General features: G+C 45.0%; 1 protein-coding gene across 3 annotated transcripts in view; it reads left to right on the top strand.

Moving 5' to 3' along the window:
* The window catches only part of BTBD9 (BTB domain containing 9), a 295,479-nt gene that overhangs the window by 179,307 nt on the left and 97,174 nt on the right, over positions 1-18,998 (top strand). For all 3 annotated transcript variants that reach the window (XM_038760759.1, XM_038760761.1, XM_038760758.1), the window contains one exon: positions 15,012-15,201. In XM_038760759.1, coding sequence (XP_038616687.1) covers positions 15,012-15,201 — 190 coding nt within the window. The remainder of the gene's footprint in view (positions 1-15,011; positions 15,202-18,998) is intronic.

Raw genomic sequence — 18,998 nt, 5'->3', positions numbered from 1 at the left:
AGCAGGGACTTCCTCCAGGTGGCTCACACCAGTTTCAGGGGCATCACCCCCATCCCCTTTCCCGACATTTCTACCATCTAAGGAGGTGAGGATGGACTTAGAAAATGGGAAACCAGAGAAGCATGGCCTGGAGGAAAGAGCCCGGACCCAGGAATCAGAGGGCCCAAGTTCCTCTGGCGCTAGCCCGCTGTGCATCTTTGGGCAGGTCACTTAACTTCTCAGTGCCTCAGCTTCCTCATCTGTGAAATGGGCGTTCTAGTACCATTTCTCCGGCCCCCCTTAGATGGTGAGCCCCAGCCGGGAGGGACAGGCACCATGTCCGACCTGATTATCTTCAGCTCTCAGTACAGTGCTAGGCTGATAGTAAGTGCTTAACAGGTAGTACGTCAAATAAATTGTTGACAATCAAGTGGCCACTGGGAGTTGAGAGAAGAATCCGGGTCCCCTGACTCCCTGCCAGTATTTTACACACTAGGGGTCTCAATCGGAGGCCCGAGAAGGGATTTTTCTTAAGGTTGCTAAATACGCTTCGGGGCTTGACCCAACCTGGGGAGAGTGAGATTTCGGCAATAACAGGCACTTTCGAAAAGGGCAAGTTTTATATTATTTTGAACGGAATGCCGATTTCCTTTGTCCAAATGCCCATTGTAAAGTATCTGAAGAATACCGCCGGGACTGTGAGCCGTCGATCAACAGCCTTGCTAGCGCCCGCCCCCGCCAATGACGACATCTCCACATGAGGAGTAAAATCTTTGAGTTCAAGGGACAGTCGGGCTTCCGCGCAGCTGAGCACACCTGACGGAAACCCAGGCACCGGGCCGACATCTGACATCCCAGGTTTACCCTGTCTTGCTGTCGCTCGGCTCTCTCTTCAGGCAATCAGTATCGAGCATTTCCACCATACTGAGCGTTTGGGAGATTACAGCACAGCAGAATTAGCGGACACGCTCCCTGCCCATAACGAGTTTACGGTCCAGAGACGAGCTGACATTCTTATTCCGACCGACAACGATCCGATCCCTCTCCCGTTGAACCCCGTGTCTAAAACTCTTCCAAGCTTTTACCTCCCTCCTTGAGTCTTCAGGGCTCCCATCACCACCCTCCCTGACGCCTGAAGACCTTACCCGCTTCACCGATCGCCAAACCAAAGCCATCGGGTGCGAACTGTCCAGACGTCTCCATCTCCTCCTCACCACTATTCTACCCTTTTCTCTTCTTTCCTTATTTTTCAACAGAAGGACTCTCCCTACTATGCCTTAAATCCAACCCCTCTCCCCCTTCCACCACTGACCCTCTCCCCCCTTAAAAACATCTGCCCCCATTAGTCTCCCCTTGGAAACCGCTATCATTCATTCAGTCGTATTTATTGAGCGCTTACTGTGTGCAGAGCACTGTACTAAGCGCTTGGGAAGCCAAGTTGGTCTGTCGTCCCCCGCCCCCCCCCCCATTAGACTGTAAGCTCCTTGTAAGCTTGGAAAATGTGATTTTTTCAGACTTCCAAGGGATTAGTACAGTGCATTACACCCAATAGATCCTCAGCAAATGCTGTTACTAACACTACTGCAGGACTGCATGAACACATATACCCTGAAGAACAGAAAGCAATAACTGTATTATATAGTAAATTACAATAGTGGTAAAAGGCTTCCCGGTATAATTTACAGGGCCTCCTAGTTCTCCCAAAATGCCGGAGTTGTCTTTGTTTTTTTTTAAAGTTTCCATGTTAAGGAGAATGTTTGAAGTTTAAAATGATTGAATAGATGTAGTACTTTTGTCTGACTTAGTGCATGTATACTCAAATTTTTTTTTATGGTTTTTGCTAACGGTTACTGTGTGTGTCAAGCCCTGCTGTAAGTGCTGGAGTAGTTACAAGATAATCAAGTTGGACACAGCCCCTGTCCACATGGAAGTCTGTCACAGGCATATTTTTTGAGTGCTTTATTGGGTGCCAAGCACTGTACTAAGTGCTTGGGAGAGGACAGTAAAGCAGTAGCACAGACACATTCCCTACCCACAGCGTCCTCACCCCTTCTAGAGTTGAAGTTGGGGGGGGAAGAGGATTTAATTTCCATTGAACGGATCCGAAGTGAAGGGATTTGCCCAAGGTGACACAGCAGGCAAGTGGCAGAGGTAGGATTATCAATCAATCGTATTTATTGAGCGCTTACTGTGTGCAGAGCACTGTACTAAGCGCTTGGGAAGTACACGTTGGCAACATCTAGAGACGGTCCCTACCCAACAGTGGGCTCACAGTCTAGAAGGGGGAGACAGAGAAGAAAACCAAACACATTAACAAAATAAAATAGAATAGATATGTACAAGTAAAATAGAGTAACAAATATGTACAAACATATATACAGGTGCTGTGGGGAAGGGAAGGAGATAATTAGAACCCAGGTCCTCCGACTTCAGTCTGACTCTCTTTCCACTAGGCCACTCCGCTTCCCCATTTCTTCCAACACTTAAGCACACCGCCTCCAGACACTCCCATTTTCCGATGACTAGCCTCACCATCTTTAGCAATATTTTAACCAAAACATGTCACATAGACACCTAACAGGCAGAACTCAGAATATTGTTGAACAAGGTATTTTTGCCCAAACTCCTTTTAGTCTGTTATCATATATATCATTCTTTTTACTATCCGAACTTGGATTAACTTGTTCATTCATTCAATCGTATTTATTGAGCACTTACTGTGTGCAGAGCACTGTACTAAGCGCTTGGGAAGTACAAGTTAGCAACATCTAGAGACGGTCCCCTACCCAACAGTGGGCTCACAGTCTAGAAGGGGGAGACAGACAACAAAACAAAACATATAAACCAAATAGAATAAATATGTATGTTGCCAGCTTGTACTTCCCAAGCGCTTAGTACAGTGCTCTGCACACAGTAAGCGCTCAAGAAATACGATTGATTGATTGATTGATTAACTTAGGCCTCCAGAAGGAGAATATGTGTTGTACTGAAGCTTCGTTCTGATTGTGGCTGAGCTCTGGAAATACGAGCCCAGCCAATTCATTCTTTCAGCCATTCAGTCGTATTTATTGAGCGCTTACTGTGTGCAGAGCACTGGACGAAGGGCTTGGGAGAGCCCAGTGCGACAGAGTTGCGAGACATGGGCCCTGCCACCAACAGGCTTGCAGTCTAGAGGGGGAGACAGGCATTAATAAAAATAAATAAATTACAGATATGTTCATAGATGCGGTGGGCGTGGGGAGCCAGGTGTGGTAAATATAGGGAGCAAATCAACACCGTCTATTTGTTGATAGACAACTTTCATGTTACCAACTTGTACTTCCCAAGCGCTTAGTACAGTGCTCTGCACACAGTAAGCGCTCAATACAATTGATGATGATGATGATAGGACTGCAAGCACTTAGTACAGTGCCTTTTGAATTTTTTTCACGGAATTTGTTAAGCATTCACTATGTCGAACACTGTTGTAAGCGCTGGGGTAGGTACAAGTTAATTAGAAATTCATTAGTGACGAGAAGCAGCGTGGCTCAGTGAAAAGAGCCCAGGCTTTGGAGTCAGAGGTCGTGGGTTCAAATGCCGGCTCCGCCAGTTGTCAGCTGTGTGACTTTCGGCAAGTCACATCTCTGGGCCTCAGTTCCCTCATCTGTAAAATGGGGATTAAGACTGTGAGCCCCCCGTGGGACAACCTGATCACCTTGTAACTACCCCAGCGCTTAGAACAGTGCTTGGCACATAGTAAGCACTTAGTAAATGCTATTGTTATTATTAATTAGGTCGGAATCATCCCATATGGCACTCACAGTCTAAGTAGGAGGGAGGCAGCAAGTGTTTTGCACATAGTAAATGCTCAGTAACTACCAATGATTGACTCCTGGGAAGAGCGAGGCCCTTTTTCAGATTAAGAACGGATTTCCAAATACTGCTTTCATGGGAAATTTGCATTTTGGAATGATCGATGCCTCTTTTAAGGAATGCTGTGTGATTCCTCAAGACTTGAGGGTTATTCTGTACCATCTCAAAATCAATGCGACTTTGTGTCTTTGAGAATCTGATGGTGGGGTTAGTCCCAGAACTCAAAACTTCCAGGTTTTAAAAAAAAAAAAAAAGAAGAAGAAAAAGTATTGCTTTATTACAAGAATACATTTTAAAAAAACCAACCCTGACAAAATGAAATCACCACAGTTTTTCATGGAGCCTTTAACAACTTTCATGCATCCTTTGCTGTCTCTGCTGTTGTAGTTAAAAAACTATATTCCCCAAGTTGTTTCAATCTCTTTGAGGCGGGAATGCAAAATTGTTTTAGTGAGCTCACTAAAAATAGCAGGAAGGAACAAACACCATATAGTTAAGCACTTTGATCCTCACCCCAGCCCCACAGCACTTACGTATCCATTCTTCTACCCCGCTGTTTCCCTTATCTGTAATTTATTTTATTTTTTATGCTTTTTCAAATATTTTATTCCCAGCTTCACCACGTGCCTGCCGCATGACCTTGGGCAAGTCACTTAGCTTTTCTGACCCTTGGCTTCCTCATCTGCAAAATGGGAATTAAATCCGACTTCCTCTCACTTAGATTATGAGCCCCATGAGAAACGGGGCCGTGTCCAATCTGATTATCTTTTATCCACCCCAGAGCTTAGTACAGCGCTTGGCAACTAGTAAGCTCTTAAGTGCCGTAATTATTTATTATTATTATGTATGTTTGTTTCCCCCTGTAAAGCTGTAAGATCCTTGTGAGCAGGGACTGTGTTTCTCAGCTCTGTTGTACTTTCCCAACCATTTAGTCCAGGGCTTGGCACACAGTAAGCACTTAGTAAATGTCGTTCATTCATCATTCATGACATAGGGAAAAAATGGCTTTGTAGTAATAATAATTATGGTATTAGTTAAGCGCTTACTATGTGCCAGGCACTGTACTAAGTGCTAGGGTAGAAACAAGCTAATCAGGCTGGACACAGTCCATGTCTCACGTGGAGCTCACAGTCTCAGTCCCCATTTTACAGATGAAGTAACTGAGGCCCAGAGAAGTGAATTGCCCATTCATTCATTCATTCAATCGCATTTATTGAGCGCTTACTGTGTGCACAGCACCGTACTAAGCGCTTGGGAAGTACAAATCGGCAACATGTAGAGGCGGTCCCTACCCAACAACGGGCTCACAGCCTAGAACGGGGAGACAGATAAAACATATTAACAAAATAAAATAAATAGAATAGTAAACATGTACAAGAGTACGTACATATGTGTTCTCACAGCTGTGTGACTTTGGACAAGTCACTTCTCTGTGCCTCAGTTCCCTCATCTGTAAAATGGGGATGAAGTGGCAGAGCCGGAATTAAAACCCGGGTCCTTCAGTCTCCTGCAGCCTGGTTGTGCTTCATTTGCAAACGCCACAAAGGAGCAATATTACGGAATAAACACATGCCATGCAAGCGCTGTTGACAGTGAATCGTATTTTGAAATTCAAACCCAATCTTCCCAAATTAAAAAATAGAGGCAAACCCCAGAGCTCCTGAATTGCATATATAAAAGCCCGACGTTTAAAACTAGCTATGAATTGTGATATTAGTTCACATAGTTGAACAGCAGACAAGCAGCTATGTAGAGACCTCGCCAGCCAAAACAAGTAGGGGAGTTAGTTCTAGCCCTCCACTTAGGTCAGGAATATTGGATAGGAGCAGAGGAGATATGCGGAGCTGAAGAACAGTCTTCATTTATGTGGCTTTCTAAATGATGTGTTGCCATTCATTTCCCTAGGAAAAACAGTAGTAGGCTGTTAGATTAATAGTCGAAATGAAATCTCTCTATACAGAAAACCATCCTGTAGTGTGCAGTATGGAGAAGTTGAATAGCAGCTGAAATCCGAACGGGTAATACAGTGAATAATACAATAATTCAAGTGCTTAGTACAGTGCTCTGCACACAGTAAGCACTCAATAAATGCGATTGATGATGAAACGCAAGCGAATATAGCCACCTTTTGAGGTAAAAACCCGCCTTGTCACACACTGAACTAGTGCTCCTCCCTTATTGAAATGGCCCTGGGACTCAGTTCTGAGGCACTGGATTTCTGAATGGCATGACGAGACTGTCTTCTGGAAGTTGTATACTGTTGTAGAGAGAGGTCCACTTGTTCTAGTCATTAGGATCTTCTCTGAGAAGCAGCTTGGCCTAATGGAAAGGGCACGGGCTTGGGGGTCAGAAGACCTGGGTTCTAATCCCGGCTCTGCCGCTTATCTGCTGCGTGACATTGGTCAAGTCACTTCACTTCTCTGTGCTGTAGTTCTTTCATCTGGAAAATGGGGATCAAATTCATTCAGTCATATTGTATATATGTATACAGATTTATTACTCTATTTTACTTGTACATATTTAGTATTCTATTTAGTTTGTTAATGATGTGCACATAGCTTTAATTCTGCTTGTTCTGACGATTTTGACACCTGTCTCCATGGTTTGTTTTGTTGTCCGTCTCCCCCTTCTAGACTGTGAGCCCACTGTTGGGTAGGGACCGTCTCTAGATGTTGCCAACTTGGACTTCCCAAGCGCTTAGTACAGTGCTCTGCACACAGTAAGCGCTCAGTAAATACGACTGAATGAGTGACTCCACCTTTTGAGGTAAAAACCCGCCTTGTCACACACTGAACTAGTGCTCCTCCCATATTGTAATGGCCCTGGGACTCAGTTCTGAGGCACTGGATTTCTGAATGGCATGACGAGACTGTCTTCTGGAAGTTGTATACTGTTGTTGAGAGAGGTCCACTCATTCCAGTCATTAGGATCTTCTCTGAGAAGCAGGATGGCCTAATGGAAAGGGCACGGGCTTGGGGGTCAGAAGACCCGGGTTCTAATCCCGGCTCTGCCGCTTATCTGCTGGGTGACATTGGTCAAATCACTTCACTTCCCTGTGCTGTATGTAGTTCCTTCATCTGGAAAATGGGAATCAAATTCATTCAGTCATATTGTATATATGTGTACAGATTTATTACTCTATTTTACATATGTACTATTCTATTTAGTTTCTTAATGATGTGCACATAGCTTTAATTCTATTTGTTCTGACGATTTTGACACCTGTCTCCATGTTTTGTTTTGTTGTCCCTCTCTCCCTTCTAGACTGTGAGCCCACTGTTGGGTAGGGACCGTCTCTAGATGTTGCCAACGTGCATTTCCCAAGCGCTTAGTCCAGTGCTCTGCACACAGTAAACGCTCAATAAATATGACTGAATGAATGAATCCATCTTTTGAGGTAAAAACCCGCCTTGTCACACACTGAACTAGTGCTCCTCCCTTATTGAAATGGCCCTGGGATTCAGTTCTGAGGCACTGGATTTCTGAATGGCGTGACGAGACTGTCTTCTGGAAGTTGCATACTGTTGTTGAGAGAGGTCCACTTGTTCTAGTCATTAGGATCTTCTCTGAGAAGCAGCTTGGCCTAATGGAAAGGGCACGGGCTTGGGGGTCAGAAGACCTGGGTTCTAATCCTGGCTCTGCCGCTTATCTGCTGGGTGACATTGGTCAAATCACTTCACTTCCCTGTGCTGTAGTTCCTTCATCTGGAAAATGGGGATCAAATTCATTCAGTCATATTGTATATATGTGTACAGATTTATTACTCTATTTTACATATTTACTATTCTGTTTAGTTTCTTAATGATGTGCACATAGCTTTAATTCTATTTGTTCTGACGATTTTGACACCTGTCTCCATGTTTTGTTTTGTTGTCCCTCTCTCCCTTCTAGACTGTGAGCCCACTGTTGGGTAGGGACCGTCCCTAGATGTTGCCAACGTGCATTTCCCAAGCGCTTAGTCCAGTGCTCTGCACACATTAAACGCTCAATAAATATGACGGAATGAATGAATCCATCTTTTGAGGTAAAAACCCACCTTGTCACACACTGAACTAGTGCCCCACCCATATTGTAATGGCCCTGGGACTCAGTTCTGAGGCATTGGATTTCTGAATGGAATGACGAGACTCTCTTCTGGAAGTTGTATACTGTTGTTGAGAGAGGTACACTTGTTGTAGTCATTAGGATCTTCTCTGAGAAGCAGCTTGGCCTAATGGAAAGGGCACGGGCTTGGGGGTCAGAAGACCTGGGTTCTAATCCCGGCTCTGCCGCTTATCTGCTGCGTGACATTGGTCAAATCACTTCACTTCTCTGTGCTGTAGTTCCTTCATCTGGAAAATGGGGATCAAATTCAGTCAGTCGTATTTATTGTGTATATTTGTACAGATTTATTACTCTATTTTACTATTACTATTCTATTTATTTTGTTAATGATGTGCTTATAGCTTTAATTCTATTTGCTCTGACGATTTTGACACCTGTCTCCATGCTTTGTTTTGTTGTCTGTCTCCCCCTTCTAGACTGTGAGCCTGTTGTTGGGTAGGGACCATCTCTATCTGTTGCCGACTTGGACTTCCCAAGTGCTTTGTACAGTGCTCTGCGCACAGTAAGCGCTCAATAAATTTGATTGAATGAATGAACGAATTGAGTGCTTAACGTGTGCAGAGCATCATACTCCCTCCTAATTAGACTGTGAGCTCCATGAAGCAGAAGCAGCTTCAGAAGAGAAGCAGCGTGGCTCAGCGGAAAGAGCCCGGGCTTTGGAGTCAGAGGTCATGGGTTCAAATCCCGGCTCCACCACTTGTCAGCTGTGTGACTTTGGGCCAGTCATTTCACTTCTCTGGGCCTCAGTGACCTCATCTGGACAATGGGGATGAAGACTGTGAGCCCCCCGTGGGACAACCTGATCACCTTGTAACCTCCCCAGCGCTTAGAACAGTGCTTGGCACATAGTAAGCGCTTAATAAATGCCATTATAATAGTAATAATGTGGTACAGGGACCATTCCCAATCATCTCTTTCTGTCCCAGCGCTTATGTAGCGCAGTGCTTGGTACGTAGTAAATGCCTGACAATCAATCAGTCAGTGGTATTGAGCGCTTACTGTGTGCAGAGCAGTGTACTGAGCGCTTGGGAAGTACAAGTTGGCAACATATAGAGACAGTCCCTACCCGGCAGTGGGCTCACAGTCTAAAAAGTACCATAAAATGTACAAAAGTACCATAAAATGAACAAAAAAGACCTAGGTTTCATGGTCCATGGCCATGAAACAAAAGAGCTCTGTGCCCTCTCTCAAATGCCAGTCGTGCTGGGGCAACTTCCAGTTGTAACTCTGTTGTTATTGTTGATAATAATAATAATAATGGTAATAATAGTAATAATTTTTGCTGCCTTGCCCCCATCCTCCTTCCTTCCTGTAACTCCCTCCCCTCCAGTGGCGTGGGGGGGGCAGTGGGAAGGGGAGGAAATGGCAGTGTACCTCCCATCTGAGCCAGAATTGGTTCAAGTAGAAACTGGAGGGAGGGGCCCACAGGTTTGGGTAAAACAAAAAAACAACAATAATAATAATAATAATAATCCACGTTCCAGATCCCAGGGACTACAGTGCTTCTCTAATGCCAGCCTTCTCAGTGTGCCTCCATCTCACCTATCTTGCTGGCAACCACTAGCCCATCTCCTTCCTCTAGCCTGGTACACCCTCCCTGCTCAAATCCAACAGACAATTACTATTCCGCCCATTCCCCAGACTGAGCCCCCTCCTCCCAGACTGAGCCCCCTCTTTCCTCTCCCCCTCCTCCCCCTTTCCATCCCTCCCTCCTTACCTCCTTCCCTTCCCCACAGCATCTGTATATATGTATATATGTTTGTACGGATTTATTACTCTATTTATTTTACTTGTACATATCTATTCTATTTATTTTATTTTGTTAGTGTGTTTGGTTTTGTTCTCTGTCTCCCCCTTCTAGACTGTGAGCCCAGTGTTGGGTAGGGACCGTCTCTAGATGTTGCCAACTTGGACTTCCCAAGCACTTGGTACAGTGCTCTGCACACAGTAAGCGCTCAATAAATACGATTGATTGATTGATTCAATGCCTTGCTAAAGGTGTATCTTCTCCAAGAGGCCTTCCCGGGCTGAGCCCCTCCTTTTCCCACTCCCTTCTGTGCGACCCTGCCTTCCTCCTTTGTTCTTCTCCCCTCCCAGCCCCGTAGCACTAATGTCCATTTTCATTCAATCGTATTTATTGAGCGCTTACTGTGTGTAGAGCACTGTACTAAACGCTTGGGAAGTACAAATTGGCACCATGTAGACACGGTCCCTACCCAGCAACGGGCTTACAGTCTAGAAATCAGTCCACAGTCCATCTGTCATATATTTATTTGTACTGATGTCTGTCTCCCCCGCAAGACTTTAAGCTCATTGTGGGCAGTGAATATCATCATCATCATCAATCGTATTTATTGAGCACTTACTGTGTGCAGAGCACTGTACTAAGCACTTGGGAAGTACAAGTTGGCAACATATAGAGACGGTCCCTACCCAACAGTGGGCTCACAGTCTAAAAGGGGGAGACAGAACAAAACCATACATACTAACAAAATAAAATAAATAGAATATGTCTTAGTGTTGTATCATAATAATAATAATAATAATAATGGCATTTATTAAGTGCTTACTATGGGCTAAGCACTGGGGAGGTTACAAGGTGATCAGGGTGTCCCATGGGGGGCTCACAGTCTTCATCCCCATTTTCCAGATGAGGTCACTGAGGCCCAGAGAAGTGAAGTGACTTCCCCAAAGTCACACAGCTGACAATGGGCAGAGCCGGGGATTTGAACCCGCGTCCTTTGACTCCAAAGCCCGGCCTCTTTCTCTACTCTCCCAAGCGCTTAGCACAGTGCCCCGCCTGCAGTAAGCGCTCAATAAATGGGATCGAAAGAACGGGTTTTCCAACTGGAACCTAATCCTTTTTCACTGAGGGAACAGTGTGGAGGAAGGGGAGGTGGAGAAGTTCTATAGTCTAATCTAGCATTATCTTTCTTTTTACAACTGCCGAGGAATAATGAGTGTCAGTGGCCCCACTTGGAGCGAGGAGGATTGTAATAGTTCGGGCTCTAGTCAGTTGTTGACTCTACTAACAAGTTTCAAGAGCCCTGTGCGTCCGTACCTGGTGAAGCAATTCCCAGCAACTTATTAAAATCTCATGGAATTTCAAACTTTCAGCTGGTACCTAAGAGAGGAATTTGGGCAATAAGCAGTATCCTCACCCTCCCGTAAGGACCTGTTTCTCTAGAAGCCACTGTCCTATTTCCAAACCATTTTCCAGGGGAAATAGTCACAGAAATGTTGTAGAGAGCAAAAATGTACAGTTCATCTTTGTAAAAGTGCTTTAAGATGATAGTCCCCTGTAGGAGCTAAGTGTTATTTCCTTTTTTTTTTTTTTCAAATCTGCTTGGGGTGGGTTTTTTTTTTATTCCACCTTCTCCTAAAGGTGATCTCTGAAGACAGTTAAATAACATGTCAGTCTTATCTTTAAATATGGCAGGTACAGGTGGCCTCTCAGGTCATGTCCTAGTGAAGTAATACTGCCTTTTAAAAAATTTATTGCCCGAGAATTAAATTTCCCGGCAAGCTGTTGACCACCCCCCGGTACCGCATTAGAGCGGAGAGCAGTAAAATAGTTTCCAGTCACTTTTTCTGCAGTTAGCCACTACCCGAATCGCTCTCGGATTCATGCACTCGCGGAATGTACACACTTTGTTAACATGCATCTTTTACATTCCAGAATCGCAAATTAAATTTGTCTGAGCAAAATTGCAATGTGCATGGAGGGGGAAAAAGCAATTTCTGCCAAGGCAATTCTCCTCTGCTTCTCACTCGCGGCCTAGGCTATTATAGTAGGCGCCGAGCTGAAGAATGGCAAAGGGAACCCAGATAGAGACGGAATCAGGACTGTTGTTTTTGGCGGTGTGTTTCTGTAAACAAAGTGACACAAATTGAGGCAGGAATTCCCAAGGGAATTCTGGAGGGAGAACCAGAGCACGGGAAACAGCACACCACGCGGGGTCCCATCCAGATGGTGTTTTTAATAAATTTATCAGAAGGGTATGAGACGCGATGATGAACATTCAGAATGGGGAGTGGCACAGTCCCCTAGGGAAGAAAGACAGTGTGGTGCCTTCTGTGTGTTGCAATTAGTGAGGCTCCCTCTCTAATTTCCCCACCACATGAGGACCACAGGATGGCATTCATTAGACAGCAAAACAGGTTGCCGAGCAATTATTAGACAGGTTCATTTTCTTAGAGGAAAAAGGGAGTACGGAAAGAGACCCAGAATCACATTTATAGGGCAAAGATGGACTTGAATAGCCCGGTCAAATGCAAACTTCATTTCTAGCCTCTTCTACGGACCGAACCATCCGGATTCAAAAAGGCCGCTGCTTCTCCTCCAGTCCGCAGAAACTTTTCAATTAATTGAACGTCCTTTTTTTTTTAAAGCCCTGTGAGTGTCGTTGAAGAAGAATTCTCTTTGGACTGTTGGAGAGGAGAAAGAAGTGTGCGGGTGGAAAGAAAAAAGAATCAATCAATCATATTTATTGAGCACTTACTGTGTGCAGAGCACTGTACTACGCGCTTGGGAAGTACAAGTTGGCAACAGAATATATTCATATTTGACACTGGTATTTTGAGGATAAGGGCAGGGTCTAAAGATCGGCGCTTTCATATAGTTGGAGACCTTTCCAATCTAGGTTTTTCTGGTGTTGGTCTTAGGTGACTCACTGAATAGGAGTCATTTGGAAAATCTTTCTGGCTCCTCACTAGCTTTTTGTGAATTCTTGAACATTGAGTGCTGAAGGTCGTAGGAGGTGAGGGAGTGTTATGACTTGGCCGTATCTCTCTAACTATACTAAAGCCTCCATTGAAAGTACACTCAGTCCTTTCAAATGTGTTTTTGAGTCGTTTTTTTTTCTTTTCCTATGGGTTTCGTAGAGAGTGCCGCCGAGGAAGTAGGGAACGTGTGTGTGTGTGTGTCTGGATAGAATAGCAACAGTAATTATTGTGGAATTTGTTAAGTGCTTCCTATGTGTCAAGCATTGTAGTGAGCTCTCGGGTAGATACAAGATGATCTGGTCCCACCTGGGGTTCACAGTTTAAGAAGGAGGGAGCAGAGGAATTAAATCGAGAAGCAGCGTGTCAATTAATCAATCAATCAATCGTATTTATTGAGCTCTTACTGTGTGCAGAGCACTGTACTAAGCGCTGGGGAAATCCAAGTTGGCAACATATCGAGACAGTCCCTACCCAATAGTGGGCTTACAGTCTAAAAGGGGGAGACAGAGATCAAAACCAAACATACTGACAAAATAAAATAAATAGAATAGATATGTACAAGTAAAATAAATAGAGTAATAAACATGTACAAACATATATACATATATACAGGTGTCGAGTGGATAGAGTGGATAGCCTGGGAGTCCAAGGGACCTGGGTTCTGTTTCCAGTGTGTGTCTTAGGGCAGTTCACGTCTCTGTTTCTCAGTTATGTGAGTCAGTCAATCAGTCGTATTTATTGAGCACTTACTGTGGGCTGGACACTGTACTGAGCGCTTGGGAGAGTGCAACCCAACAATATCTTCTCCCCCTCTCCATCCCCCCATCCTACCTCCTTCCCTTCCCCACAGCACCTGTATATATGTATATATGTTTGTACATATTTATTACTCCATTTATTTTACCTGTACATATCTATTCTATTTTATTTTGTTAGTATGTTTGGTTTTCTTCTGTCTCCCCCTTTTAGACTGTGAGCCCACTGTTGGGTAGGGACTGTCTCTAGATGTTGCCAACTTGGACTTCCCAAGCGCTTAGTACAGTGCTCTGCACACAGTAAGCGCTCAATAAATACGATTGATTGATAATATAACAGACACATTCCCTGCCCACAGCGAGATTATGCGTAAAATAGATATTTAGCCCGTGAGCCCCATGTGGGACGTGGACCGTGTCCAAGCTGATTAACTTGTATCTACCCCAGTGCTTAGTACAGCGCTTGACACGTACTAAGCGTTTAAGAAGTACCACAGTTATAATTGTTGCTAGTCTATCCAGATAGATACAACTTGTCGGAAGAACTTGCCTGTCTGCACTCTCTTTAGAGAGTTTTAGTCCATTATCTGCATTCTCTGAACCACCTCATTTAAAGCCTACAGATTATTTCCAAACAGTTCCCTTCCCACATCTGCCCCAAGAGGGGTTTATTCCACTTGAGCATTTTACCGTATTCAGTTAGATTTCCTCACAGCTGTTTTAATTTATTCTTTTGTGATTGAGAGGGTCCGCTCTTTCCAGTGGGAAAGAACAAAGCAGCTAAGGATGTATATGAGGTGGGACTCTGAGTATTAACAATAATAATAGTAATTGTGGCATTCATTAAGCGCTGGGGTAAATACAAGATAATCGGTTTGGACGCAATCCCTATCCCACATGGGGCTCGCAGTCTTAATCCCCATTTTACAGAAGAGGAAATGGGAGCCCAGAGAATTGAAGTGACTTACCCAAGGTCACACAGCAGACAAGTGAAGCAGTGTGGCTCAGTGGAAAGAGCCTGGGCTTTGGAGTCAGAGGTCAGGGGTTCAAATCCCGGCTCCGCCACTTGTCAGCTGTATGACTTTGGGCAAGTCACTTCACTTCTCTGGGCCTCAGTTCCCTCATCTGTAAAATGGGGATTAAGACTGTGAGCCCTACGTGGGACAACCTGATCACCTTGTAACCTCCCCAGCGCTTAGAACAGTGCTTTGCACATAGTAAGCGCTTAATAAATGCCATTAAAAAAAAAAAAAAAAAAAAGTGGCGGAGCCAGGAGTAGAACCCAGGTCCTCAGACTCCGCGGCCCACGTTCTTTCATTCATTGAATTGGATTTGTTGAGCGCTTACTGTGTGCAGAGCACTGTACTAAGCGCTTGGGACGTACAAATCGGCAACATATAGAGACGGTCCCTACCCAACAACGGGCTCATAGTCCCCCACTAGGCCGTGCCGCTTCGTCGCTGAGGATCTGAACTGGGAAATGTCAAAAGTACATTTGCCCTTTGGCCCGAGAGAGCGGTTGTCTTGCGCGTAGAGGGAGGCCATCCAGCCGGCTCACTTGGTCTTCACGTCGAACCTTTGTTTGGCAACCCGCAGTTCCCGCGGAAAACGTCGCAACGATCGCCGACTGCGCCAGCGTGATCGAAGGCGTCAGCCGGAGCCGCAACGCCCTGCTGAATGGAGACACGAAGAACTACGACTGGGATTCTGGCTACACCTGCCACCAGCTGGGAAGTGGTGCCATCGTGGTGCAGCTGGCCCAGCCGTACATGATTGGCTCAATACGGTAAGGAACCCAGGCCCCTTTACTCTTAGAAACCAGCAAAAGTTGGGCTTTCTGACGTTACAAGGCCTCAGATAGAATAATAATAATAATAATGGTATTTATTAAGCGCTTACTGTGTACAAAGCACTGTTCTAAGCGCTGGGGAGGTTACAAGGTGATCAGGTTGTCCCACGGGGGGCTCACAGTCTTCATCCCCGTTTTACGGATGAGGGAACTGAGGCCCAGAGAAGTGAAAGTGGCTTGCCCAAAGTCACACAGCTGATAAGTGGCGGAGCCGGGATTTGAACCCATGGCCCTTGTCTCCAAAGCCCGGGCTCTTTCCACCGAGCCACGCTGCTTCTCCATATGACCATATGTGACCTACCCAAATAGGCAGGCTCCGTGTTGGAAGCTTTTTACTGGGAGATCTCTTCCTCCCTTCAAAGCCCTACTGAGAGCTCACCTCCTCCAGGAGGCCTTCCCAGACTGAGCCCCCTTTCTCCTCTCCCCCTCCTCATCCCCCCTCCCTACCTCCTCCCCCTCCCCACAGCACCTGTATATACGTTTGTACAGATTTATTACTCTATTTATTTTACTTGTACATTTTTACTATTCTATTTATTTTGTTAATGATATGCATCTAGCTTTACTTCTATTCATTCTGATGACTTGACATCTGTCCACATGTTTTGTCTTGTTGTCTGTCTCCCCCTTCTAGACTGTGAGCCAGTTGTTGGGTAGGGACCGTCTCTATATGTTGCCAACTTGTACTTCCCAAGCGCTTAGTACAGTGCTCTGCACACAGTAAGCACTCAATAAATACGATTAAATGAATGAATTCCACCCTACCTCCTTCCCCTCCCCACAGCACCTGTATATATGTTTGTACAGATTTATTACTCTATTTTACTTGCACCTATTTACTATTCTATTTATTTTGTTAATGATGGGCATCTAGCTTCTATTTATTCTTATGACTTGACACCTGTCCACATGTTTTGTTTTGTTGTCTGTCTCCCCTTTCTAGACTGTGAGCCCATTGTTGGGTAGGGACTGTCTCTGCATGTTGCCAACTTGTACTTCCCAAGTGCTTAGTACAGTGCTCTGCACACAGTAAGCGCTCAATAAATACGATTGAATGAATGAATGAATATTTGTTAAGCACTTACTATGTGCTAATAATAATAATAATGGTATTTTTTAAGTGCTTACTATGTGCCAAGCATTGTTCTAAGTGCTGGGATAGATACAAGGTAATCAGATTGTCCCACATGGGGCTCACAGTCTTCATCCTTATTTTACAGATGAGGTAACTGAGGCACAGAGAAGTTAAGTGGCTTGCCCAGAGTCACACAGCAGACAAGTGGCGGGGCTGGGATTTGAACCCACGGCCTCTAGTGCTAGGCACCGTACTAAGCGCTGGGATAGATACAAGCTAATCAGTTTGGTCACTGCCCTTGTCCCATATAGGGCTCACAGACAAGCAGCGGATCTGGGATTAGAACCCGAGGCGTTTTGGCGCCCAGGCTTGGGCTCTGTTCAGTAGGCCATACCTGTATGTAGTCCATCAGCTCATATCGAATTTACTCAATTAGACCGCTTTCGGTATATCATTCGGTGGTATTTATGGGGTGCTTACTGTTTGCAGAGCACTGTACTAAGTGCAACAGAGGTGCTGGACACAAGGAGCTATCGTCCCCCTCTCAATCCCCCCCATCTTACCTCCTTCCCTTCCCCACAGCACCTGTATATATGTATATATGTTTGTACATATTTATTACTCTATTTATTTTACTTGTACATATCTATTCTATTTATTTTATTTTGTTAGTGTGTTTGGTTTTGTTCTCTGTCTCCCCCTTTTAGACTGTGAGCCCACTGCTGGGTAGGGACTGTCTCTCTATGTTGCCAACTTGTACTTCCCAAGCGCTTAGTACAGTGCTCTGCACACAGTAAGCGCTCAATAAATACAATTGATGATGATGATGATGAGACGGACACTGACGTAAATAAATCACAGATGTGTACATAAGTGCTGTGGGGCCGACGGTGGGGTGAATAGAAAGTGCTTCAAGGGTATAGATCCAAGGGCAGGGGTGTCACGGAAGGGAGAGGGATTAGGAGAAATAAAGGCTCAATTGGGAAAGGCCTTTTGGAAGAGATGGATTTTAGGCCAGAGAGGTGTTCTGTCACATACGGAGGGGGAGGGAATTCCAGATCGGGGGAGGACATGGCAAAAGAGTCAGCAGCAAGATAAAAAAGATTGAGGTCAAGTGGATAGGTTGGCGTTAGAGGAGCGAAGTGTAAGTACTGTTGTCCTTCTCTGGTTCTCTCCCGGCTTCCCCTTATAATTGCTGGATTCAGCTCTATCTTAAAGCAGCGGCTTTTCTTCTTACGTGGGCTAGGAGAAAAGCCCCCCCCCCGTACTTTGACACCATAACTCTTCATTGTACATTTCAGGACTCAATCCATCAGGCCATTTCATCAGAGCCCTTGATGCCATATTCGAGTAATTGTCAACGCTCAGTTGCATAAAGTCTTCAAAATGTTTACACATTTCTCTCAGCGATGTTCTCGAGTGTCGTTTCCGTGCCCAAGTTTCTATCTTGCGTGAAATCGAATGTGTTTTCCATGCATCTTGGCCTATACGATGGTGTCTTCCTCTCTTTCCCCCATTACACTGTCAACTCCTCAAGAGCAGGGACCGCATTTTGTGTTTTTCTACAGCTCTTCCTTGGGCGGAGGAAGCAGAGCGGCTTGGACAAGTGTAATAAATGAGTTGTTCGTGGCTAAGTTTATTCGGAAGGCCCAGCTAGAGGGGGTCGATCAGGAAGAACAGGCGGCAGGCTTCCCGGGGAGTCAGGTGGGAAAAAGAGGGAGCTGGGGAAAACTCACATCCGTGGCTTCCCGGTGAACCAACAAAGTAGGCAGCCAACAGGGAGGAAAGGGGCGTGGGCCGCCAGGGCGTTCGGGAAGAAGTAAAAGGAACATAAAATATGTATGTTTTAGAAGCAGCGTGGCTCAGTGGAAAAAGCCCGGGCTTTAGAGTCAGAGGTCATGGGTTCAAATCCCGGCTCTGCTGCCTGCTGTGTGACCTTGGGCAAGTCACTTAACTTCTCTGAGCCTCAGGTCCCTCATCTGTAAAATGGGAATTAAGACTGTGAGCCCTACGTGGGATCACCTTGTATCCCCCCAACGCTTAGAACAGTGCTTGGCACATAGTAAGCGCTTAACAAATGCCATCATTATTATTATTATTATTATTATTATGTAAAAGATATCCGAAACCTTGGGCATTTGGTATCCGCTCCACCCTCAACCCCAAAGCACCTATGTCCACATCCTTAATTGATTCTAGACTGTGAGCCCGCTGTTGGGTAGGGACCGTCTCTAGATGTTGCCAACTTGGACTTCCCAAGCGCTTAGTACAGTGCTCTGCACACAGTAAGCGCTCAATAACTACGATTGCATGAATGAATTTATTTCTACCAGTGTCTCTCTTCCCCTTTAGACTGTAAGGTCGTGGGGGGCAGGGAACATGCCTGCATCTCTGTTAATTATAATAATAATAATAATGATATATGTATATATATATGTATATATATGTATATATGTTTGTATATACTTATTACTCTACTTATTTTGCTTGTACATGTATATTCTATTTATTTTATTTTACAGTACTCTGCACACAGTAAGCACTCAGTGAATATGATTGAATGAATGAATATGGTATGTGTTAAGCGCTTGCTTTGTGTCAGGCACTGTACTAAGCGCTCAGATAGATACGAGCTTATCAGATTGGACCCAGTCCCGCG

This window comes from Tachyglossus aculeatus, chromosome 19 (genome assembly GCF_015852505.1).
Source record: "Tachyglossus aculeatus isolate mTacAcu1 chromosome 19, mTacAcu1.pri, whole genome shotgun sequence".
Taxonomy (NCBI): Eukaryota; Metazoa; Chordata; class Mammalia; order Monotremata; family Tachyglossidae; genus Tachyglossus; species Tachyglossus aculeatus.
This window is presented reverse-complemented; position numbering and strand designations above follow the sequence as displayed.